The sequence below is a fragment of the Myripristis murdjan genome, chromosome 3 (assembly GCF_902150065.1).
Source record: "Myripristis murdjan chromosome 3, fMyrMur1.1, whole genome shotgun sequence".
Lineage (NCBI taxonomy): Eukaryota > Metazoa > Chordata > Actinopteri > Holocentriformes > Holocentridae > Myripristis > Myripristis murdjan.
Window position 1 is genome coordinate 36,632,921 of NC_043982.1, and position 27,257 is coordinate 36,660,177.

A 27,257-nucleotide genomic window follows, 5' to 3' on the forward strand; every position below is an offset into this window, starting at 1 on the left:
CGTGTGGAGTCCTTTAACTCTTCCCTCTCTCCCCCCTTCTGTCCCTGCCCGGCAGGTCCCTTCCAAACGTTCAAGGACAAATCTGAATATCCCTTTTCACCGTTTAAGTGTTAAAAGCCTGGCGGTGCCGGGGTGTTATCTTAACGCGCCTCGCCGTGCCATCATCAGAGCGCGTGATGAAAATGGCTGTGATGATGCTAAAAGAAAAAAAGAGGAGGGGGAGAAAAAGTAATAATCAAATATGTTTTTCAAGGGCACAGTGACCATTTGCTGGAGGGAAATTATCCCCGTAGTTAAGCTAGCTCACTCCGAGCCTGGCGGAGTTGAGAATGTGGAAGTGTGTGTGTGTGTGTGTGTGTGTGTGTGTGTGTGTGTGGAAAAGTGTGCAGTTCTACACATACGCAATTTACTACTTGAATTCTGTGCATACATGGTTTACTTTGTGCATGGCTGTCTATTTCTGTGCATATATCTGTATGCCTTGGCATGTATCCCCTCACACACACACACACACACACACACACACACACACACACACACAAACAGAGACACACATCCGTTGCATGTCCTTTCATTGTTTCTTCCAAAAGCTTCTCATCAGTTTCTGAGTGTGTCTGTGCATCTGCGTGCGTGCGTGCATGTGTGTGTTTGTGCACACACCTATATGCATGCCAAAAGCCCCTCATCAATGTTGCGTAGCAAATGGCCAACAGTAGTGCATTCCAAACAGCAGCGTCTGGCTGCTTTAGAAGATAGAGTACCCTCTGAACACAGGAAGACATTTCTCTCTCTGTTAATGTATTTATGATGATGGCTTTTCTATTAGGTTTACCTTAATGACTGGCAAGACAACAACCACTGGCTGTCAGGGCCACGGAGATGAGGACAGTGTGTATTCTGTGTGTGTCTGTGATCTTGTTGTGCTTATTCTTAATGTTGTTGCTGTTCATTTTAAGTAATATTATTGTTATTTTTTATTAGAAACAGAGGTGTTGGTGCAGCTGCAGAGGATTGAGCAAGTTGTTTTCACAAACACACAGATATAGACAGACACATATGCAGTCTCAGTAAATGATCAATTGTAAGATGTAGTTCCAAGTTTATGGGATTGGAGTTTACTGTGTCATGAAGTTGGCTTACTTACCTTACTTTTACTCATGCTGCACAGCTAACCTGCTACAAGGGTGGTTGTGTTCTGGTTTATGGCTTAGAAATATAAAAGCAGCTTCCTTTGGCCTATTTATTTGTGTGGAAAATGGTGCCACCATTCTGGATCCCCTTTGATATAGTTGTGCAAATCACAGGAGGAGGGATCAGTAGTATCCACTGGCTTTTTCCATGATGTTTGTATTGAAAAATACTGATTCTCAACAGCGGGAATACAGTAATTTACAGTTGAATGTGTCAGCTGAGGTGTAGCTTGGTGAAGGTTTGCACTACCAGTCTTTCATTTTTTTTTCCAAACGTAAAATGAGCAGTTCAGTTTTGCACCGTCGACAGTCCATCCATCCATTTTATTGTTATTATACTTCAGTACGGTTGCAGGTGGCTGGGATTGCAAGCAATGTTGGGAATAATCATCATAGGACATTTATCATAGATGATATTCAATCAAGATAATTTCACTGAAAATCACTTTGAATGACTGAAGTCTCATTAAGCCTTAGCTGAAGTACCTTAACTACAGGGAGCGCTATAGGTAAGGCTTTACCAACTGATACTGTCGCCAGTTCCCTCATAATATGACAGACTATGATGATAATCTGATATGATAAGTCATTATCTCTTGTACCGTAATTGTGGAATAGCGATAGTCTCCAGTGTGTAAAGTTTATGAATAAACGTGTGATTGCTTAAGCTGTCACTGTTCTAAATAAGCTGTAGGCTATCAGTTTTAATGTTTAAGGGCTCTACAATATGCAGGTGGCATGTTATAAATAAAATATTGTTAAGATGAACTGTATTAACTTATACATTTACATAATTTACCATTCTCTGCCTGCTTTCTTCTCTGGCCTTGGCTGCGGTGATTTTGTTGCTTTTAGGTACAAATATGTTTTTAAATTCCAGATAGCCTTCAGGGATCGCTTTATGTTGCTCTGAGGCAAAATATCAGGCTTTGAATCATCATTCTGTAAGCTATTGCTTTTGGCTCATCACAAACAACACCCTTTTTATGGAAGCACACAGAGCCTGTTTTGAAAAGCTTGTATTCATTAAGTCAACCTCCAATATTATACAATTTAGCCTGATTGTGGTTGTCACAATTTACCAGCCAGCTAGCACACAGAAAAACAGATCTGTTAAGCTTGCTTATTCTGTGTCATAGTAATGTAACTGGCATCTATTCAAGTCTAATTTGTGACACAGAGCAATAAAGATGTTACAGATAATGATAGAACAGAGTATTGAAGGTAACACACCAAGTAATTACAGCTAAAGAATATACTGAGAATAACACAACACATAAATAAAATAAAGACAAAGCATCTGCAGCCTGCAGACTGTCTGATAATCAGTAATCCAGGAGATATTATCTAATTTCTGAGCCTCTCCCTGAGCAGAAGAGGCTGGATGGTAGTAAGGATGCTGCAGAAGCACAAGAACATTATTCTCATCATGGCATCCTAGGCATATCCAGATGGGAAAAAGCCCTATTGACTGGGTAATTCATAGCACTATCCATGTTTATGTGAGCCTGATGTGCACACTGACAAGAATTCAAAGTGTCCCTCACCACAGATCTGGGGGCCTGTGAAACTAGCCTCTCAAAGCTCAAATCATTAATGGTACTAGGGTGTCCCATTTTGAGAAATTGGAAAATGTAGGACACTGGTGACTCACCGTTAAGCTCAGAAATAGGTAGTATGTATGACCTCAGTGACCTATATGTGAGTTTTGGCCTCTAGCACCATTACCGCGGTGGTGAAGTCATCAGTCACTGCTCCTAACAGTGAAAGCATCATTGGAGTGACAGCGCTGGGCAGTGGCCCCCACTCAGTGATCAAGGTACCTTATGTGGGTGTGGATCTTACTCAGTTTTTAGATATTAGTAATAAATTGGTCATGAAATCAACCTTTAAATGCCTGTTACATGATGTAACCTATGTTAGAGGTGCTCTCTAATAATTATGGCTTTTTCCAAAGTTTCCAAAGTCCAGGGAACGTTCAAGAGCTCTTGGAACGCAACTTGCTTTGCTGATTGGTGCTACTGAAACAAAAAATCAGACAGTAGGGAATGAAATGAACAATAATGGCAAGGAGAGAAGATGCAGAGGGTAATTGTTTGCATGCTCATTGCTTGTTATTACCCAAAGCATTCCCTCGCGTGGTGGTGGTGCACGAAACAAAATGGCACTGAAAGAAGGTTTTTGTTGATACCAGGGACTTGTTTTGATGTAATATACTGTTTCTCAGTGAACTGGGGGTTCAGAAATCATACCTGAGCTCTCCTGTGGGAGTTCCTGTTGGGAGAGGCTTTCGAGAGCACTTTTCCACATGGGACCTGGGACTCCTCCCAGTTCCCAGGATGTCTTGAGCACAGCATTAGATGGCATTAATTGTCAAAGTTGCACAAAAAAGGGAACGGGTAAAAAAGATGTTAAATCCTCAGGAGAATTTGCATTGCATGGGTGCAGTAGTGCCATCACAAGTTGCAATAATGGCGACTTGTTTACTTCTCCTACCTCCTGTATTGTGTGTATGTGCTGAGCTCTGAGCATCCTGGGGCCATCAAGATCTGCTGCCACGCCCATCGTTCATGATTCCCAACTCTCTTGAGTGACAGTGGCGGACAGGCTGGTGAGTCGTGCTTGTCAGAGGCAGGTCTTGAACAGGCAGAAAGTGTTAGGCTTGGTAAGGTAGAGGCCAACCTGCTGCACTCGGGCCCCATGGCAAATATGCCAGATCTCTATGATAACCGAAAATGGGTAGTCTGTCCGTCAAAAGTATGCAAGCAGGTGAACCCAAATGCAGAGACATTGGAGGCAGACGTTTAGTTCAAAGGTCTTTACTTATAGATTCGTAGCTTACTGGTGTACAGGAGGCAACTAGAGAACCTGCAGACAATAACAGTGGAACACAAGGCACTGACTAACTGGAAACTGAAAGCTGGACTGATACAAGGCAACTGGAGCAAAAGCTAGAAAAATAACAAAGGCTTGGCAGAAAATGTGCCCATGTAAAATAGGTGGTACCAGAAGGTTACTCCTCCAACCTCCTCGTCCCCCTTCATACACACATCTTCATCTGTGGAGTTTTTCATTTGCATGGGAGGTATTACAGAAAAGTTGTTAATGGGACACACCTGAGATCCTCCTAAAAGCCTCTTCCTTGCTTGTTTTTCTCCACCCCTCACAGGTAAACAGAATACTCGACTCTAGGCAAGGCTGAACTTACTGAAATGAGTCGAGGTTGCAATGAAATTTTGCTTCCATTTATTCTAGTGTGACCACAGCCTAATTTGGCAAAGACAAGGTGGAAAGACAAGGAGCAAGAGAGCGATACACAGAGCTCACCCAAAACGCAGAGAAGACAAAAGGAAAACCAATCCCTACTGTTTCTGCACTACCTTCAAAATCAGCGCATTTCTTCATCTCTTTCCCTTCTTCGTTCCTCTGACATCACTTTGTTCAACTCTGTCACACTTTCACTCCCTAAATTTTTTTTCATTTATCCTCTCCTCATCTGACTGTCTGTCTCTCTCACACAAACGCCACCTCTTTTCTTCCTCTGTCCCGTCACTTTCATCCTTCGTCCCCCTGCCATTTTCTCTCTCTGTCGTTCTAGATGTATACAGTGCGTGGACAGCTGCTGGCTGTGTCTCACTCGTTGGTGATTCCCTGTAGAGTGGTGAAAATATAACTGCCACCCCAGCACTTACACCCAGGCACGCACGCGCACACACACACACACACACACACACACACACACACACACACACACACACACACATATACACACATACACACACAGCTGGTAATGTTACTGAGATAAAAAAGACAACGTCAGAAAGACAAGAGGACAACCAGTCTGCTGGGGGAAGCACTAGGTGTGTGTGTTCCTGTGTGTGTGTGTATGTGTATGTGTGTGTGTGTGTGTGTGTGTGTGTGCCCACGCGAATGCCTCTGCATTCACGTGTGTGTGTGTCCACAGGGGAATACTGTGCTCTGTGTGAGAAAGTCAATCCAATGTGATTTCATCTCTCGACATGGCATATAGCTGGGCCCCACAGGAACACAGAGCACACACAGCGTTCCTTCCTGCAGAGTGTGTGTATGTGCATGTGTGTGCATGTGTGTACCAACATGTTTTTTCAATCTGAACAATAAAAACAGAGCACATGAAATATAATGAGAATACATTTTTCTTACGTCATGCTTATTTAATACAGGCCACAAAATAGTTAAATTGTTGTTTCTCTGACTTTGAATGACTTTGAAAATGTGTTTGTGTGTGTTTGTGTGTGTGTGTGTGTGTGTGTTTGTGTGTGTGTGTGTGTGTGTGTCTGTATAGCGATTTATATGGATGTCTGCATATCGTCTATTGTCTATCTTTTTGTGTGTGCAGTTTGTGTGTGTGTGTGTGTGTGTGTGTGTCTGCTAACTATTTATACATGTATGTATGTATGTGCACATCTGTCCATTTGTGCATGTTGTGCATGTTCCTTTCTGTTTGTGTGTGCATGTGTGTGCGTGTGTGTATGCATGCATACTCATGTTTCTGTGTGTGTGTGTGTATGTGTGTGTGTGTGTGTGATTGTCTACGTGTGTGTGTGTGTGTGCGCTTATATGTGTGCATGTTCATGCCTTTGCTGCGCACTATGTGCCAAACCCCTTGTAATATATTCAGGAATTTAAAAAGTGTTTGGTTTGTTTAAAGTTGTGGAGGGGTTTTGCTCTCCTAGAGAGCTCGGATAACCCTAATCCATGACACACATTTTTATCAGTAGTTCATTGGCAGGGCTAAATATTGACTTATCATTAAGTGGAATGACTGAAGCCCTAATAATAATTCACATTGTCTAAGCACCTTGTGTTGACGCGGCGCTCCCGACGCTATTAACGAATGTATGCAAATCCAACGTAAATCTGAAGATTAGGGCTGAAGCATTCTGCGGCGCAAGAGAGAAAACAAGAGGTGTGTGTTGAAATGTTGTTAACACATACACGCACACGCATTAATGCACAAACACATGCACTAACACACACACACACAAAGCTTAAAGAGACGAAGAGAAAATAGGAGGTGCATGTTTTCAAAATATAACACACACAGCATCACACACACAAACACCCGCACACGCTCACACACAAAGCTTACAAAGACAGGGATTGGATTTCTGCTGAAGAGCTGATAGGAAAAGTAGTGAAGTTTAGCTGCAGAACAGTAAACAAGCAGCACAGGCCTATGGACTGGAAGAGAGATAGAGAGAGTGATGATGTGAGGGAACGAGGAAAAGAGAATGCAGTGGAAACAGGAAGCAAGAGGGTCCAAAGGACACAGATGGAGAGAATGTGGGACAGAAAGGTAGAGAAAGAAAAGGATAATAAAGCAGACAAGGAGGGACAGAAAAAGGAATAGAGAGGATGTATACAGAGCATGATGGATAGGGAAAGGGGTGGAGGTGATAGATAACAAGATGGACAGAGAGTCGGAAAAGTAGTAGATAAGAGAAGATGGAACAAGGATAAGCTGGTTAGATATAGGGCAGAAGAAATGGTTGATGGGGGAGCAGAAGAAGGGGGTAGGGAAAAGGAGGGATGGAAAGATTGCCAAGAAGATGGGCTGATATAGAAGAGAAATGACAGTGGAAGGGAAAAAAGGGGGAGGGGATGGGAAGAAGGAGGGGACTGAAAGAGAGAGAGACATCTCCTAACGTTACAAGTGCCAAAGTTCCCATTTCCCTGAGTAGGAAAAGAGTGAGAGAGAGAGAGTTAAAGAACGTAGAAACGAGAGCAGGAGAGGGTGTTGAGAGCAGAGCAGGGAGTAGATGGAGATACAGAGGGAGAGACAGAAAACGAGTCGGACTGGGAGTGAGCGGGATGGAGGCAAAGAAGTGAAAGTGTGAGTAGCAGAGGGCCAGGTGTCCGGATGAAAGGAGGAGGAAAAGGTGAGGAAGCCGAGAGCAGGAGGGAAGCTATTTTGGAAAAGTGTTGAGCTGTTTATTTGCGCGTCATTGAAGCTGAAGTAAGGCGCTGGGGGAATTGGCCACCAAGCCCCCTCTCTGCAACAGCTGCCGCTGCTAAGTGAGTTACTAGCCGTCAGACTGCCTTTATGTCACACACACACACACACAACACACACAGATGCAAACATATACACACACATACACGTGCATCTCCTTGTCACATGGTGTCCTGTGATAGATGGAATGCACTTGAACGGCGCAGGAGGAAAATATCTGCCGTTCCCTACTTTTCCCGACTCTAAGTGAAATGAGTGCTTAAATTAACGGCATTTCATCTGTGCAAGGGTTGAACGCTGATTAGGTTGTTAAACAATAAGTTATTTATCACTCCGCAACTAGCTGCAGCCCCATTAAAGGGCTGGGCCATGATACAAGGCAATGACTTAGTGTTTAATGTCTGCAGTCAAACAAAATGGCCACCACAGCTGGGGGTAGATAATGCAACAGATCAGCATGTTGCCAACTGCTTAGATATATTTGCTAAATGCCTCATGCAATTTAGATGATTTCCACTATAAGATAAATAATCATCTGTTACCAAGCGTTCTCAAGATTTTTCAGTCTCCAAATCAAATGAAGTGCATCTGGTTTACACTGCGGGCCAACGATACAGGCTACATTTACATGAGACCATAAAAAGGTCTATTTCACATACATGGTAAATTGTTAACACAAAGATATATGAAATATCCAAAATAATGTCACTTAACGTAATGGATCATACAAAATAAACATTCACCCTTATAACTAAGTCTAATAGACTCCATGGCCTAGTTTGTCACTTCATTGCTTGGGCAGAGGTTTGCTTTATTTATTTATTTTTATTTATTTATATTTTTATTACTGAAATTAATATATTGCAGATTTTGGCCTTGAGCTACTACTTGAATCTTAGCCATTTAACCAGAAAAAATTAAGTGAAGTACAGTGTCAAGGCCTTGTTCAGGAGAAAATAGCTTCTCTCAGCAGAAGGAAGCAGAATATTTTTAGTGAAAGAAGTTCCACGTGGGATATTGCTAATGAAAATTAAATTTGAAGAATCACGCTGTGTTTTGTTGAGACAAAGTTGTAAGCAGAACCTTGAATGGCAGGATGACATGTTGGCCTGTTGAGCAAAACATTTTTTTTTTTCTTGGCCAAGATGAAGTAACAGGAATCAGGAGTCTTCTCCTATTTCAAACCTGCGGGTATTAAAATTGGTTTGATTTGTCAATCTTTCACTGCGACTTAAGTTATTTGAATTTAAAATATAAGCGCTGGAGGATGTGAGGAAAGAAACATACCTGATATTTGATATTCACCTGCAAACATTTACAGGGAAATGGTAAGATAGTGTGTATTTAAAATGTCACCTTGCCGCTGAAGGTGAAGTGGTGGCAGACAGGCATCACCGATCACTGTCAGAAATGGCAGCTCTCAGGAAAACACACTTTCCTTTCCCCTGCACTCCTCCGACAACGTAGCCTGAATATTACTGCTTCGCTAAGGGAAGGGTAGCAGGAGAGGAAAGGAGGTAAGCAGGGGAGGGTAGGGGAGGAGACGAGGAGAGAGAGAAGAGAAGAGGAGGAGCAAGATAAGAGAGGAAGCACACTAATATTCAGAGTGGCCTGAATATTATCATGGTTTGGAGGAGAGAACAGGGTGAGGAGAGGAGGAGAAAGAGGTAGGAGAGGTGTAGATGCCAGGAAAGATACAGCACCAACATGGCCTGAATATTGTCACCGTATGGATAATGTGTGTCTGTATGGAGAAGAGGAGAAAGCCTGGATCTCCGCCTATGAAATCTGAATATTGTCACTGTGTAGGGAGGACAGAAGCAGGAGGGGACAGGACAAAGGGGTACAGCACAACCTTGCATTACTTGCAGTGAGCTGAATCCATGGGTCTTTGATCATTTAAAGGCCTGACACAGTTTAATTTCTATTGCCACAGATTCACATTGCTCAGAAAAAAACAATGCAATTGTACTCCAACGCACCCCCATTTGAGAACCACTGGGCTAGAGATATGCTATAGTTTTATGATGCCAGTTTGGAGAACCATACCAGGATGAAACTGACATGTGAGACCTGCTCCTGTTTGATGTCATTTTTGTGGCTGAAACTTCTGGCTTGATGCATTCCTACTATGACATTTTTGAGCATGAATTATGCTAATTCTCGATCACACTATCATATCTCTCGAGCCTCATGAACGTGCACTCATTTGCAAGCAGGTGGAATTCATCATATTTACGAGGGTCATTTAGCAAAGTTTCCTGAAGTTTTCCCTGAGTGTTTGCTGAATCTGACATGGCAGTCTTGTACAAGCCCACCTCAAGAAAGAACTAAGAAAAAAAATATAAGTGTTATTGCATGAGGGTCATTGTCACGTTCAGTTAGCTAATTGGTAACCCATGACAGGCCATGATATATTGAAAATAAGCCCCCCTCCCTCGCTCACTGATGGAGTGATAGTAGCTGATATGATTTGGACATATGACCCAACCCTAGTTGTTACTGCAGCAGAGCAGATTGGGAGAGCAGATGACAAGGGACGATAGTAGAGAAAAATCTGCGAAGTGAGAAAAGCAACAGGTTTGTAGAAGGAGAGGGGAGGAGAGAAAGAAGGAGGTAAAGAGGCAGGGAAGATATAGACAGGTAAAGAGAGTGAGAAGATAAGAGCAGAAAAAGAGATATGGTGAGAAGATGGATTGAAAAGAATGGGAACTCTGAGACAGTGATAGAAAAAATAAAGGTAGGGTGAATAACTGGGCTCTTGGTAAACAGAGATTTCACATATCATCGTCTAATGTAAACAACAACAACTTTGAAATACAAGAGATGATGCAAGCACGCATTTAGAGACATTTCCCATGAAGCTTCAGCACTCTTGAAGGTCCAGACTGACACTGAAATCACTGAGGCCTCACCATTTCTTAGTGGTTTAAAAGGATGTTCAATAAGCTCATATTGTTACACAAGAAATATAATTCACCGAGTGGTTTCCAGGTAATATGAGTGGCAGATAATGTTTGCAACAATATTCAGGAATTTTGAGGAAGTTAAGACACAGACCTTTGAAAATGCAGATCTCTGTAGAGGGTGGTTCAAAAAAATAATTTCATTCTCTTCATTGCACTCATTGCACTGCGTCCCATAACATACTAATGTGTTCAAATATGAACAACAAAAATCATATGAACTATAAAACTAATATGATGCCCATTTCATTGTCCTCAGGTTTTGTCTGCTGTGGTCAGGACTACATAAACTCATCCACCTCTCTCTGCTGTGTGGACTATGATGGATATCCCACAATGCACCCAGCTGGCAATACTACCGTGGCACTACGTTGCTGTGGGTCAAAGGTCATATATCAGGAAGAGGAATGCTGCAACGGGATTGGCTATGACCCTCAACGACATGTGTGTGCTGACCGACCTACACCTGGACTGTTAACAGAGGTGTGTGTGTGGGCGCAGGGGTCCATGTGGGTGCATGCACTTGCATGTGGGTGGGTTTCTGTTTCCAATTGAGTGCTCACAAAGAGATATTAAAATATTTCCTTTTGTGTGTGTGTGTGTGTGTGTGTGTGTGTGTGTGTGTGTGGTGAACTTGCTTGAACGGGGAAAACAGACTTTCAGTTTTCCGTTTTTTTAAACTTTGTTTATCTTGTTTAGCATATTTCTCCCATTTCCCATTTGTTTATATAACTCTCACAATTTTCCCTTTCTCTCTGACTCTTTCTATGTCTGTTGCACTCTTCCACACACACACACACACACACACACACACACACACACACACACACACACACACACACATTGTCACATCAGGAGCTGGAGACTGGGCCATCTTCCATTTATCAGCTGGGGTCATGTGGTGTTTGTGTGTTCCTAAGTCAGCATGACACATGCACACACATGCCCGCGCGTTCAAACACACACACACACACACACACACACACACACACACACACACACACACACACACACACACACACACACAGGGACAAAGACAGGGGAGGAACTCTCATTAGCTCTAATGATGTCATTAAGGGCCATGTGTACCCCCCTCACCACATACACACACACACACACACACACACACACACATGCGCGCACACACACACACACACACACACACACAAGTACCCTTCATGTGTATTACAGATGAAGAGACACCTGAACTTGCACAATGAGTTTAATTTCCCCAACAAAATAAAGAGAATAGAATCAGTTGGTAATTGTTGTATTTGCACCTGCACAATGATAGGAATGTACTTGATAAAAGAAAAATAAGGTTGTAAACTTTCTGCTTCTGTCTCTCAATCTTTTTTTAACTCTGTTTCATCTTTTTTCCTGTGTCTCTCGTACTTTTCTGCTCCACCTCCCGCTCTTCTCCTCCCTGGTTGTCTCTGTCGCTCCCTCTCCCCCTCTGCAGCCCCAGTGTTTGCAGGGTGCTGTGTGTGCGATAGCTGCGGCCTCTACGGCTTACTGTGGCTCCTGTGACATAGATCCATCTACGACTGCCTGCACATGGGTCCTGTCTGCACACAAACACTCTTCAGCAACAACATATTCACCTTCCATGACCACCGCATATGAAGCTGACACCACCGACCTGCATCCGTACGCACGCGGAAGAGGCAGCGCACACAATCAAACCCGCTCTGACAAGCTGCTGTTTGAGAGAAGCCTGTGTCCGTCTCATGAGAAGGTGGTGTACAGTGGAGACGCCAACAGATACACCTACACAGGTACTGTGTGTGTGTTCACTGTGAAACTGTGTACTGTTGTTATATTATCCATGGAGAGTAAATTGAAAATTAGCCATTTCCATTCACACGGGTACCTGACCATTGAAACCTGTCTCAGTGCCTTGCTCAAGGGCATCTCCGCTGTTGTTGCGCAAGATGAGAGAAAAGGGTCATGATCACACAGTAAGTGCTTTTTTTCCTGCTCAAAGCAAAGTTGAGAGAGTTGCTTGTCAAGGAGTGTGACACTGAAAAACCATTGAAACTATCGAAAAAGCGTACTGCCACATTCAAAAGTGCAGCCTCTGTAATATGTCCTATGTATAAACACTTTTTAAAGAAACACTTTTTAATCAGGGTTATTGGACTACCAAGTTCAACCAAATGATGAGTCCAAAAAAGATAGCAAGTGACATCATCTTATCAGTGTCAGGTCCATCATCTCAACTGGACATCAGCTCATACTGTAGACTGGTGTTCCTCCGCCCGGCTGTCACCTGCCAGGTGGAGGAGAAGAGAGAGAGAAGGGACAAGGGTATCCTCGTCCCGTCTTCCTTTCTCTTCTTTTTCTCTTGCTCTCTGTCTCTCCTCTCCATTTTTCTTTCTGTCACTCCTCTCATTTATTTTACCTGATTACCTGATCGTAATCAGGGAAACCAGGCCAGCTGTGCAAAATATGGCTGTAAGCATAGAGGACTGGGTGAAAGTGTGTGTGTTTGTGTGTGTGTGTGTGTGTGTGTGTGTGTGTGTGTGTGTGTGTCTGTGTGCTGGTGGTGATGAGGCAGTCATCTTATGACTGGGGGAACTTGATTCAACCAAAACTGTGAATACTGACTGAATATTGTTCTTGCTCTTGCAATTTTCTTCTCTTTATGCCACACATAGTGTGACAGCCCCCCTCCCTTTGTGAATGTGGCTTTAGTTCATGCTGCATTCACGTGATGTGAGAATATTGTTTGGTACACCTGATGACACCACTTTCACCCTCTACTATTCATTCCATTTGTTCTTTAAGTTTTCATCCTTTGAGCCATAGATAACTTAGCCATCGATATACTTTATTCTTTAAAATTTACAAGTACTACACTTTAAAATAAATAAATAAGCCTTTATGGAGGGAGCACTGTAATATTAGATTTTTGTCATATTTTTACCCCATGATGAGTTTGCATTTGTGCTTTTGACTTATGACTTTGCCAGGAATTAGAGTCTCACTTTAATCCCCTGAGCCACTATTAAATATAATATAGATAGAATATAGCCATCTGTGAAACACACTGCCTGTTGAGAATGGGAGCCTGCAGAAATCAATGCTACATTTACTCTAAGTGTGTCAGCCGCTGCAGTCAAGGGGCTTTGGAAACAGATGCCCTTCCACACACTCGCATACACACATGTGCACACACACACATACTGAGACAGCTGTTGCAGTGTACGTTAATAGCTATAACGTGGTAACTCTCTCGGCGCCATGCGCTGGTGTGTCATTAAAACTTAGAGATGGGCGTTTAAATGCCATTTCAACATTCTCTACTATTTATCAGCCCAAAGGGAGCAGGAACGTGTGTGTGTGTGTGTGTGTGTGCGTGTGTGTGTGTGTGTGTGTGTGTGTATGTGTTGGTGTGTGTGGGTGTGTGTGTGTGTCAGGATTTTCAGTCTGTCCACACATTATTTATTTGGGTAGTTTCATCTGTTTAATCAAGACTAATGGTGGTTGTGTGTGTGTGTGTGTGTGTGTGTGTGTGTGTGTGTGTGTGTGTGTTTGTCTGGGTGGTCATGCACTCATAAATGCATGCATTTTGTGTACCCTGGTGTGTTAGTTCTAGTTTGTTACTATTTATGTGTGTCTGTGCATGGTATGTGTCTGTTCATGTTTTTGCATTAGTATGTTTATGTGTGTATGAGTGTGTGTGTGTGTGTGTGTGTGTGTGTGTGTGTGTGTGTGGCTGGCATGGGGTGGTTAGGATAAGAGTGTTTCTAGGCGATGCTGTGACACCATCTGGGCAGAGGCACATAAAGCTGTCGCTACCCCACCATACACCAGATGTTTCTCATGCACAAACACACACACACACACACACACACACACACACACACACAAAACTCGTATACTATATTTCTCTGAGAAAAAAACCTACACTAGATCAGACACACAGATAGCTCCACATGTGCTCGTAGGCTTGACTATATACAACAAAAATGTATCAGAATGAATCTTCATTCACACATGCACACACACACACACACAGACACATACAGGCACTGTTTTTAGGCACACACATTCCATTTACTGTGTGTGTGTTCCTGGTGTGTGTTTTCATGGTTCAGTATATCACAGTAGTAAAGACAAGAGTCCCAGATTGCTGGTTAAAACACAATCCCATTTACAGCAGCAGTCCCTCAGCACTCTTAAAAACAATGCATCCTGTGTGAGGGAGTGCGTGTGTGTGTGTGTGTGTGTGAGTGTGTGTGTGCGTGTGTGTGTTTGTGAACACATGCATCTGTATGTATATATGTTCCTGTACAGGTATACCTTACTAGAAGGGTAGCCAGAATGCTTCCATGACTGGCCTCACTTTACAGCGCACCAGTTGTTGTGCATATGTTTGCTGTATGTTCCTGTAACGTCCTCTCACATTGACAGTAAGGCTCTCGGGACACATTCTCAAAGATGGGACCTTTTGTGCTATGGGAGTTTTGGATGAATACATCTGCCAAATGTTTCATAAATGGGCTAAATTAATGTTCAGATTCAGATTACAGATTCATTGGTTAAAAATCTGAATTACACTCCTCTTTACAGAAATACAACAAACTGCATACAAGTTCAGCAAATTTATTTTTTATTTTATATTTATTTTTTTACCATGAACCGTTTGTTCATAGTTTGGCTTGGAAGAAGAACACAATATGTGTACTGTTACAGTATACATTTGGTGAAGGCTTTCATCCAAAGCTGTTGTGAGTGCTGGCCATAGCATGGAGGCCCCAGCAATAATTTAATCTCTAACCCCGGTGATGCTACTTCTATGCAACACACCCATGAAATCCATTTAGCATCAAATCAAGACATGCAGAATCCATGATCACTTTATTTATTTATTTATTTATCTAGATAATAACATTTCAGGAGATTGAAGTATATGTTCTGAAATGTGTTATTGTTTGTTTGCTTTCTGATCATTTAATAAACCTCAGAATTCAGCTTAAAAACTTTTTTCTATTAATACACAATTTAATGTTTTATCAGTAAACTAATTGTTTTGCCTACACTTTGTATGCTAATGATAACCATGTCATAAGACCTAGTCATTGCAGTGTTGGTTGCTGACTGATTAACTAACTAATTAATTGAATTATTGACCAATTGTTTTATTGATCCTTGTCTTCCTCCCTCCTTCCCTCCCTTCCTCCCTAGCAGACTCTGATTTGGATCCCTTTACCACCTACGAGTACAGAGTGAGAGGCTGGAACAGCTTTGGACGAGGCTCCAGTGATGGTGTCACTGTGACCACCAATGAGGACAAACCCTGGGGACTGGCACCGCCCCGTTGGAGTCGCCTAGGCGACCGAGATGACATCATCCAGTTGCACTGGCAAGCTCCTGCCAGGCCCAACGGTATGTATACATGTATCTGTGTGTGTGTGTGTGTGTGTGTGTGTGTGTGTGTGTGTGTGTGTGTGTGTGTGTGTGTGTGTGTGTGTGTGTGTGTGTGTGTGTGTGTGTGTGTATGCGTGTGTGCGTGCGTGTGTGTGTGTGTGTGTGTCTTAGCATGCATACGTTGATGCATGTGTTCTGTTTGGTGACACAAAAGCCCCTTCTTCATAAATTGGCTCAGTTCAATTAAATAGAATATTGTCAGTTTTCCAGAATACAGAATAGATACAGTGAAGACGTAGTTATGAAGTAGATTTACTTTAAACCATGAAACTATTTCATCAACAATAGAACTTTCATGACGCTCAGACGTCCTCAGTGTTTTCACAGCGGCTCTGACTCAGATTAAAGCCCAGAGCCAAAATGTCTGCTCTCCATCTGCAGCTGCTCCGAACGTCACTCTCTCTCATTTAATAGTGGCGTCCAAATTTCGTAACTTTTTCTATTTCACCAGGTAACCTCACCCACTATGTTGTGCTGCGTGATGGACAGGAGCGTTACCGTGGTGATGAAAACAGCTTCACTGATGTGGGCGGGATCAGGCCTTTCCGAGAATACAGCTACCAGCTGCGGGCCTGTAACCGCGCTGGTTGTACCGACAGTGCACAGGTAGGATAGTGTGTGTGTGTGTGTGTGTGTGTGTGTGTGTGTGTGTGTGTGTGTGTGTTTAGTTTTGGGTATTTGTTATTTTTATGTTTCAGTTTTTAATTTAATTTCAGTTCAACATTTTTTAGCTTTTATAGTGATTTAAAGACCAACAGGTACTATGTAATGCAACATAAACATAACGTTTTTTGGATTCATTTTCATGCTCATCTTCAATTAATTTAAAGTTGTGATGACTTCAAAGTCCCTTTTTTTTAATTCACAAAACAAATATTCAGAGAAATTCTCACCTATAAACACCTTTTTTTTGCATTAGTTTAACTAAATGTGTGTCTGTGTGTGTTCAAAACGGTAAAAAAGGGTGTTTATTTATTTATTTATTTATTTATGTATTTATTTATGTATTTATTTATTTATTACCTAGAGCATGAAATTCTCTTTTTGCTTAGCCCGTGCACAGGGAGGTCAGAGGTCAGCTAATATAAAGAACAGCACTTCTTCAGGTCAAGGACGTTGTAACAGGGTGCATGGTTGGTGTCATGGGCTTATAGATAGAAGGACTGTCATATTTTGCCACCCTGCAGCACACCTGCTGTTGGGTTTTTTCTACCATGTCTGGACAACAGGAATCACAGCATAACGTTTCCATTAGAGTGTATATTGAGATAATGTCGAGGCTGTACAGTTGTTTGCCTCCAGAAATCATGACTCAACTTCATAATCCGTGGACCTCCAACAAACCGTTATCAAATTCTTCTTTGGCGGCCGTGTGATTGCACAAACCGAATAACTCAAAAATGTTCATTGCGATGGGAATGCCCTTTCTTATTGATTTCTGTTCTGTGCTACTTCCATTCTCTCTGCTCTGCCAGTCCTCCATTTACAGATTCCTCTCTCTCTCTCTCTGTCTCTCTCAAACAGACACACACCAACACACGCACACACACACACACACACAGTACACACACACACACACACACACACACACACACAATCTCCACCTTATCCTGAGGGGATGAGTCTTATTCTGCTGTAGCACCTCATTTCATAAAGACATTATTCCCCCATATGATTAGCTAATGGCTCCTCTAAAGATGGTCTGAGCTTCACTGAACTAAGCACCACTTACTCTGTAGTTTAGTTCACTCCTTTAATTTAACTGGAACCCTTGAAGAGAGAGAAAGGTGTATCAATAATAAAGACAAAAATGCGTGTGTGTGTGTGTGTGTGTGTGTGTGTGTGTGTGTGTGTGTGTGTTTATGGGGGAAATCAGTCATTTCCAAATTGTGATTACTTCCTGCACCCTGACAGATGAAAAGAGAACAAACATTAATTTCTCCAAACATTTTTTTTCTGTTTCTGAGGGAGCAACAGGACAGCAGCACTATATCAGTCATGCTACACTTGCTTGTGTATAATACAGTACACTTCATGTTTACTCAGACAAGCCAGTGTGTGTGGATTAGACTCCTTATCACACAATATTTGACTTGCTTATTTTATTGTTAATGCTGTTGGTTGTTTAGCTTTTATTTATCCACAGGAAATTGCCTGTGCATGTTTTTAGCAACACCCCTCTTCACATTCATAGAGTTGTCTAAATTTACAATATGGAGCAGCCTAATGCAACCACAGTCTCTGCTGCTGACCGTCGTGCAGCCCCTTTGGAGAAGCTACGAGTTAATGGCCTTGCCCACCATTTTTCATTTTCATTCAAATTTTAAACCCAGATTTTTCAACCAATCCAAGTGCTCATACCCCTTTTTATAGCCTAACCAGATGCATTTTTCTGAGCCCTACTTACATTGTACTGTGGTTTTACAAATAATAAAAGATACAGCCTCCAAGGTGCTGTAAGTGAGGTGCTAGGTGCACTGTAAAACATCAGCTTTGACTGCTTTCTTTGAGCAGTTTGCAGGCTCTATGATCCAATTTATGCCTGGTATTAAAATGCAATCTGTATCTGGATAATTTAAATTGAATAAGGAAAACTGCATGCAGAGGTGAATGTACACAGAACACACTGTGATTCGGTCTGGCTCCCGCTGCGATCAGATTTTAGCCACAGTAAGCCAGGTATTAGTGCAATTCATAGTGTGATCTCAACCTCCTGGCTCACTCTGAAGTTTTGCATCCCCTCAGCTTTACGTCAACGACTCCAACATGATCTGTGACCTCTTGATACCGCATGGGGATGGGGAGGCAGGAATGAGGTGGAGGAGTTCCACCAAGCAGTGGTTTACTTTTGAAGGAAGTAGAGAGAGCACCACAAGAAGCATCCATATTTCTGTTTCCTCCTCTTCCCTCCTAAAGAGTCATAAAAGTCATAAAAGAATCCCTTCTCCAAATGAACAGTAAATAATCCAGGCTGTACAGTGGTCACCTGTGATACCTCTAAATCCTAAAATGTGTGTTTTTGTTCACAATACCTTGTCCCTGCCTATTCATCGGCTTTGCATAGTGTGCAAAAATAGAGATCTGATCACAGTGGGGGCAGAAAGCAGAAAGCAAGAGCACACATGAAAAAAGGTTTAAATACAAGGTGTGCTGTCGTCACTATCTGGATAGTATATCTACAAATGCAGGTGACATTTTAATTCCAACTGCAAGCTGCAAGTCAAACTCAGTACAAGATGAGGTATCTCTAGACTTTTAAGTCTGTGTAACTGACCTTTGTGCCGTGCCAGTGACGGACGTAATGTAATGTATCAGCTCTGTTCTCCACTCTCATTAGATATGAGCAAAGATCAAAGGAATAGCGTTAAATTAATTCTGTCTTTGGATGTAGATTTTCACTTTAAGCTTGTTTAAGAGCTGCGGTATGTGATGTTTCCACACCGCGTGAACTCTGCACTGTTCCCATGTTGGAACAAGTTGTTATTTAGCCCTGTTTCTGCTCTCCCCCTCTCCGTGAGGCTGTGGATTTGCTGAGCCTACCTGATGTTTGTGATAGCGTCCATAATAGCTTCACACAGAACTCCCCTGTGCTATCTCTCAGGCTGTAGCCAAGCTGATATCACCACAACAATTAATTTCTCCAGCTTAGAGGTGATGAAAGCTCCCGTTGAAAACTGTCTTTCTGGCTGTTTTTTTTTTTTTTTTTTTTTTTTTTTTTTTTTAAGCTAATTTTAGATTTCATTTAGGTGAGCCTGTTTTTTGCTTAGAGAGGAAACCTGTGGCCATGTCACTTGAGGGATGGATGGATGAGAGAGGGATGTAAGGTGAAAGATAGATGGATGGTTGATGGAAAAGAAAGATGCAAAAATACATGTAAGAAAACAAATTCTAGGAAGGAAGGAGGAATGGATGGTTGTAGGAGAGACATGAATGGAGATGAGAGATAGATGGTTGGAGAGGAAGGGAAAGAAAGATGGATAGATTAACATTCCAGTTGGTTTTCCTGTGAAACACCGGGTTCATTTTAGTTAGGTTTGCATTTATTCTAAATTAAAATGGCCAATCTCATAAACAACAACCTGCACTTACATTTGTTTTGCATTTGTGAAGGAAAGTCTGCACTATCCCTTTAAACTTTTGGAGTCACTTATCTGCAAGGAAGCGATAAGAGAGATAGATCCATAAAGTGAGGAGCGGTTCAGTGTGTGCTTTTGCTGATGCTAATCCAATCTCATGAAATACTAAAAACATAATGAGATAATAGTTAGAGGAAGAAGAAGAAGAATTTGAAAAGTAAAACATTACACTTAAAATGTTCTGCAAATTCTTCACTGAGCATTTTGGTTGTTTTAACTTTCACATATCCTGATACGGTTCTACAATATCACAAAATACACAAATGACTGACAGCTAAAAAAATAAAAAAAAGGTAGTAGTGGTGGTTTTGGGGGTGGGGGTTATGTGTAGATTAAACAGTAATTTGTAGCTTTTTTCCCTTTCCTTTCCCTTTCCCTTTTCCTTTTTTGTTTTTTTTTTTCAATTATTGACTTCATAAATCTATGAGTATGAGCTCACTTTATGAAAAAAAAGTACAGCATTAGCATCAGGGCCCTGGTTGATGCCAACTCCATGACCAAAAAGAGAAGGATCCATACACATACACACTCAGCCACCACTCCTCCACAAATTTGACATCACAGTGTCTCTCTCTCTCTCTCTCTCTCTCTCTCTCTCTCTCTCTCTCTCTCTCTCTCTCTCTCTCTCTTTTGCTCTCCTTTTCTCTCTCTCTTTCTCCCTCCACCTCTCCTTTTCTCTCTCTCTCTTCTCTCCCACACACATTCACACAAACACACACTCCCGGCAGAGGGTAGAAAGTGAGTGAGTTGGATTAGTTTGTACACCAGTGAAAATTGGCCAAACAGACCCAATTATGGGCTAACTTGGGCTAACCCAATACACCACTGCAATTACCTGGCCTCAGCCCACACACACACACACACACACACACACACACACACACACACACACACACACACCTGCTGTGACAACAGAAGGTGCTGATGTAATACGGTTGGTCACTTAGTGAGCAAGGAAGAGCGATTGGTCCTCCTCTCACTTCGAATCCCTTTCTCCTGTTCTCTCTCGGCCATTTGTCTCCTATCATTCCCTCCATCTCACTCTCCACTCCACCACACTTCCTCCCATTCCTTGTCTCTACTTCCCTTTCCTCTATAACTCTATCCTCTTCCTTTCCATCCCCACCTCCTCCCTCATCCGAACACCAATCTCTCTCTGACACCACCTGTCAACGCCTTCATCCTAAATTAACCCGCTCCTTTGTTTTTTGTCACAAGCCTCTCTTCTCTCTGCACATGAAACCCCAATGTCTATAAAATACAGAAGACGTTACATTTGCTGCATGCAGTTGTCATTGTAAACATGAATGCATCTTTATGTTTGAGAAAAATCTTGTGACACTGAAGCTCACAGCACGGTGAAGCGTTAGCTGATATACCTCCCCTGCACCTTCCCTCTCTTCTTCGTTTATTTATCCCACTCCGTTTCCTTTCCCCCTCTCTCAGCTCTTTTGTCTGTGCCTGTGTATACCTCTGTGTGTGTGTGTGTGTGTGTGTGTGTGTGTGTGTGTGTGTGTGTGTGTCCCTTCACTTGTAGTAGCGGTGTTCTAATAGTGTAGCAGTGTGTGGGACAGGTGGGGGAAGTGCTAGTGACAGTCTATTAAGGCAGGATATCCCTGTTGCCATTAGCAGCAGATTGCTCTGTGATTCTGTGGTCTCCACATTCAGCCAGCGTTCACAGGCGCTCACAGGTACTACAAGGGGGAATTAACAATAAGCCAGACTGTCACAACTCCTATAACAATGTAGTATAAAGCATAATCTTTCTTTGGGATTGACACTATATATATTTTTTCTTTTTTTTTTTTTTTTCTTTTTTTTGCCACAGTCGGGATTGGGGGTGATTTTTGATCACACATTCCATCCTGTATTAAACTACTGAAATTGCAGGTTGTATTGCAAAAACTGCTGTTATTTGGATTCTTGGTTGTGCGACAAGTGTGAACAGAGGCGCCGTATATGGGGGAAAAGTTAGGACAATTCCAAGGGCCCTTGCCTGACAGGGGCCCCAAAAAAAAAGGTAAAACTAATATAAAATTATTAAACCATCATCGACTAAATATATATATATATATATATTTTTTTTTTTTCATGGGGCCCAAAATTCCTGGTGGCATCCCTGAGTGTGAATGTGATGTTTTAGGTCTACTAAGGCAGGGTGTTGCCATTAGCAGCTGAGCTATAAGTTGCTTACCAAGTATTTGTTAGCTGCTCTGTGTAACATTGCCAGTTAAATACCTTAAATATAAAGAATATTTGCCTGATTTTTGGGGTGCCAATATTCAAACACAGGTGATTTTTTTTGTTATGCATGAGTGGGAATTAAAGGAATTGTAGTGCCTTTAAGTGCATTTTGGAAGCTTGGACAGGCGACGTAGAAAGTATAAGTTTCCGACTTGACTGGAGTTCAAGTGGTGTGATCGAAAATATCAGATAATCATAGCAACATAAAAATGTCAAACATGGATGACATTACAGCTACAAAAAACAAACATGGAAAGTTACTCTCTATTTTGGCAGATTGAATAGCAGAAGACCTGAATCAATTATTAGATTGATTGGTGAATTATTTTTCAGCCTTTGCAAATCCAAATACTTATTCTTTTATATTTGTTTTTGTTACAGTAAACAGGGACAGTCATTTTTTTTTTCTCTAACATTTTTGCAGTCATGAAATGTCACAGCTCCGAAACTCATTTATCAGTGATATTTCTTAATTTCCTACTTGTAATAGCAACTTAATGTGGGTTGGTTTTGTGCTGCTAACTTGTAAATAGTATATATGATGTGTCTGAGATGCACTTGAAGGCAGTGTTAACACCACAATGGAAAGAAGTTTAAAAAAAAAGCCGTGTTCTGGAAGCTTCTGTATTGACACCCCCGCTGACACCCCCGGACCACAGCAAAATAAAACTTACGCCCCGCGCCATCCCTCCCTGCCTGGGCAAAGCCTACAGGAACCACAGCACGACATACAGTTTAGGTGGTAGCCAGTGGCAGGCTACTCTCAGGAGGGGCCCCCTCGAGGGGAATTCCGATACCAGTGTCGTTGCACTTTCATCCTGCATTGAGCATCACAGAATTTAAAGGGGCACTCACACATTTTGTCGTTGCATTTAGATCATAACTAGTTGCTGTCTGGGGGCCCCCGGCCAGCTTGGGGCCCCAGGCAATTGTTTGGTTTGCTTGTCTTGTTGCGATGGGCCTGAATCAGGCATATTAGAATGTTTTACCTAATGTATTACCAATGAGTTTGGTTGTCCCAAAAGCTCAACATGGTGCTGCAGAGCATTATTGTATTTCCATATTTGCTTCTCTTCAAGTCTTTTGTAGTTATGGAGGTTGGGAGTTGAATTTGAGTTTCAATTCCATTCTGTCTAAGTTTTAAAAACTGCAGGTTGTAACTAAAAATGTTATTATGCTCATTTTTTCTGTTTATGTTTTTTTTATTTGTTTGTTTTTTTTCTGTCCAATAAATGATCTCAGAGCCAAATGTTTTGATCCTGTGGGCAAATCTGAAAATGGAAAGTTTGAATTTGGATGCAGCATATAGTGATCACAACAGAAATACCAATTTTAACTATTTGTTGCCCATTTAAAAAAAAAAAAAAAAGAAAGAAAGAAAGAAAAAAAAACATGGCAAATGTGTTTTGCTTATTTTATGGTGTGGATGTGTGTGTCCTTCTCCACATGTGTGTTCAGGTGGTGGCAGTGACCGTCCAGGGAATGCCAGAGGGGGTGCCGTCTCCCGTGGTAACAGCCTTAAGCCCCTCCTCCCTCCATGTGAGCTGGTCCGAGCCGGGCCAGGCCAATGGCGTGGTGCAGCAGTACCACCTCAACCAGACTGGAGCAGGAACCATATACACACACACAGACGGACCCAGAAATTACACTGTGACCGGTAAGATGCAGGATAAACAGCAACACAACACCACAGGTAGAGAGGGGGGTTTGTCACTTTACCTTTCAGGTCAGGTAACATACACTTTTTTACACACACATACTGTATGAACTAAGGAGGTGGTTTTCAAAGTGGGGTCCGGGAACCTCCAGAGGTCCTTGAGGGGCTTCCTGGGGGTCCTCAGCAAATTGAGGAGTAGTATAATTTCACTGTAATTTAATTGTTAGACTGCAAAAAAAATGTTATGAGGGATCATTTAAACATTTTCCTCTTTCTGGTTTAATCTTACCACAATTTGTCATTATTCAAATATGGCATCGAAAAAATGTAACCCTTCGAAACCTGAGAAAATTCACTTAATGCCTTTCACAAGTATTTAATACTAAAGAAAACACAAAATACTCTTGACATAGGGGTCACTACAGGGCAAAATCACTTCAGATGGGGGTCTGCAGTTTATTGAAAGTCATGTTGGGCTCCACAACATGAAAATAGCATGAAAACCCCTGAACAAAGACAAAACATCTGTACAACACGGTAAAGCTGCGTGTCATTTTCTCTTTTCTCCTCTCTCACTGTGTGCTCTCGCCGACTCTCCTTTTCCTCTTTCGTTCTCTCCCTCTCTCCCTCCTCATTTCCCATAAACAAAAATCACCTCCTCCTTCTCCTGATCTCCACTTCAAAAGTCTCTTTCACCCGCTGCCCCTCTCCTTTCCTTTCTTCTTCTTAACTGTCTTCAGTCCTCTTTTTATCTCACATCTCTCATTTCCCCCTCTCCTCCACTGGTCAGCTTTCTCACCTGTCTTCTCCTCCACTCCTCCTCCTCTCCTTTGCCTCCTTTGTCTCTGATCCTCTTCTCCCTCTTCTTTACCTTCGTCCTCTCTTTTTCCTCCACTGATTTCTTCTCTTCTTTCCTGCCCTGCTTCTCTCGTCCTCCTGCTTTCGTCCCTCTCATCTACCCGCTCCACCTCCCTGCTCCCATCCATCTCATCTCTGGACCCTTCCTCCATCTTTTCCTCTTCTCCCCTTCCATCTCCTCCTCCTCAGTGCAACACCTTCTCTCCTTCCCTTATCTCCTCTTTATTCCATTCTCATCTCACATCTCACGTCCTGCTTTTTGTTTCCTTCTCCTCCCTCGTTCCTATATTTTTCACCCCTCTCCCTTCTCCTCCTCTCATCATCTTACTTGCTTATCCTTCTCTCATCTCCTCTCCATTGTCACCTTTTCTCCTCTCCTCCCCCTTCTTTTCCTCTGTTTACCTGTCTGCTCCTCTTTTCTCCTCCCCCTCTTCTCTCTTGTCTTTTGTCATGTCTTTATTTATGTATGCTGTTTTCTGGAAGCCATCTAATGACTGAATTTACACCTGATTCCCGCCATGCTCTCTCAAGCCCAGCCCCTTACACACACACACACACGCACACACACACACACACACATGCAAACACACAATCATACATGCACCGACCGGCACACAAACACCAATTCAGTGACACAGTTGTAGATACACACATGTACTGTGGAAACACACATACGACACAGCTAAAGTGGTGTGAAAGCACTGATCTAACAAAACACACCCCAAAATACAGCATGTAAACACACACAGACAGACTGATGTATTGTACTTAAACACACACACACACACATTCACACACACAAATGCAGACTCACACAAACATGGTGTTGTCAGGACTGGGTGATTTGTGAGTCTTCTTTTATCTACCCAGAGGAAGAGCAGTGTGACTGGCCCTCTGCCATCAGTCACAACACACACACACACACACGCACGCACACGCGCGCACACACACACACACACACACATGCATGCATGCACGCACACACACACACACACACACACGCACACGCAGACACACACCTGTGTAAAGAGTCGTGGTGTGATGAAGGTAGCTGTTCATAGGAAATAGAAATTTGGAGATGGTAAAATAAAAATGCATTAGAATACGGTAGCAGACTCACTATTGTTATTTATCGAACTACTGCAAGCAGTGACGTCCATTTCTAATGTTATGGAATGGAAGGTCTAAAGAATGAGATATTTTGCCTTGCAGTCTTCGTCAAGTTCATACAGGTAAGACAGGTAGGCCTAATAAATAACATAAAAAGGCTGTTCTAGAGGTCACATGACTACACACTAGTGTTATGCAGGTCAGCGCTAACCAGGCACAACCAGCTGATCTTCTGAGCTCATTCATTCAAACGGCCAGACCAGTCAGCGTCCTCTGAGGAGGTCCTCTGAGTCTAATGCCAGGGATAGAGACGAAGCTAATTTAGCAAGGAATATTCTTCTGAATGGTATAATTTCTATAAAGAGTGCAAAAAAAAATCATCAAAACTACCAGAAAACACATAATTCTGTAATCCTATGCATACAGTTAGAGGCCTATAGCCCCAAAAGGACAATAGCAATGACCTCAACATCGTCTTTTAGTGTACATTAGAGAGGTCAAGACACAAATTATTCAGTGTACACTCTATTAGAAAAAATAACGCAAATCTAAATACTTAGCCTACTTAATCATCAGAGTACACATGTTCATGTATACTTCTGTCAATGTATATTTCTGTATAACAGGCACAGCCACAGTAACTTTGATTGTTTTTCATCTACTCCGTAAAAATGAAAAATATGTCAGAGCCATCATGATTAACCCCTCTAAGTATGCAGAGTGTAAGAACAGAGTGGTGACATATTTCAAAGCTGGAATTCAGTCGTATTTTCCCTCCACAGCTCTGCTCTCTTCAGTGTCTTGGACTCGAACCAGGCATCAGCTTTGCCAGTAGCCAATAGACTATTCCCATGGTGCCTGTGGTTGGCTTGTATGGTCAGGAGATGTGTGTGCATGAGTGTGTGTGTGTGTGTGTGTGTGTGTGTGTAGGCATGAGGCAAAGCAAACAATGCCAAATAGAGATGGTAATGTGCTGTAATACTGTACCAGCCCCATGTGCCAGTGTAAGCAACCAGCATGCGTGTGTGAAATTCCCCCTGTACCCCAGTGAGACATTGGAAAACCCTGTCTAATCAGCCAAAACACTACCTCTCTCTCTCTCTCTCTCTCTCTCACTCTCTCTCTCTCTCTCACTCTCTCTGTCGCTCTCTCTGTCTCTCTCTCTCTCTCTCTCCAACTTATTTTGTCTTTGTTTGTCTCTATCAGTCCCCCTCGCTCTGTCTCTCTTTACTCCTCCTCTCCTCCCTCCGCACGTTTCCCTCTTTTTCTCTTCCTCTTCTTCTTCTTCTTTCCCCTGAGAGAGAGAGCGGGGATGCCGTGCAACAAAGGTTTTAAATGAGGTTTGAACATTTTAAACGCGGATGACACAAGCACGTGAAATGCAGCCAGGATGGCACCGACACTTTTTATTTCATGGCAAAAACAAGATAAGGATTGTGCTCCTGTGGGCTTTCATCAGGTGTGATTTTATGTCTTGTTTTGTCATGAAATATTACGTGTTCTGGAGCTTAGTGTTAGTGGATTTCTCCCACTTCTCTCAGTTCTGTTCTTATTGTAGTGTGTGTGTGTGTGTGTGTGCGTGTGTGTGTAACTACTCAGTGATGTATCTTCATTGCATGGCGGTCAGTTTCTCAGGACTGGTGTGTTATTTAACAGTTTGGAGAA

The 27,257-nt window shown here is 42.3% G+C and overlaps 1 protein-coding gene across 1 annotated transcript in view; it reads left to right on the plus strand.

The window, feature by feature from the left end:
- ush2a (Usher syndrome 2A (autosomal recessive, mild)) overlaps positions 1-27,257 on the plus strand; it is a 277,638-nt gene that overhangs the window by 186,136 nt on the left and 64,245 nt on the right. The window contains 5 exon segments of the mRNA XM_030046799.1: positions 10,411-10,634; positions 11,614-11,929; positions 15,348-15,545; positions 16,039-16,193; positions 23,426-23,624. Of these exon segments, the coding sequence (XP_029902659.1) occupies positions 10,411-10,634; positions 11,614-11,929; positions 15,348-15,545; positions 16,039-16,193; positions 23,426-23,624 (1,092 nt within the window).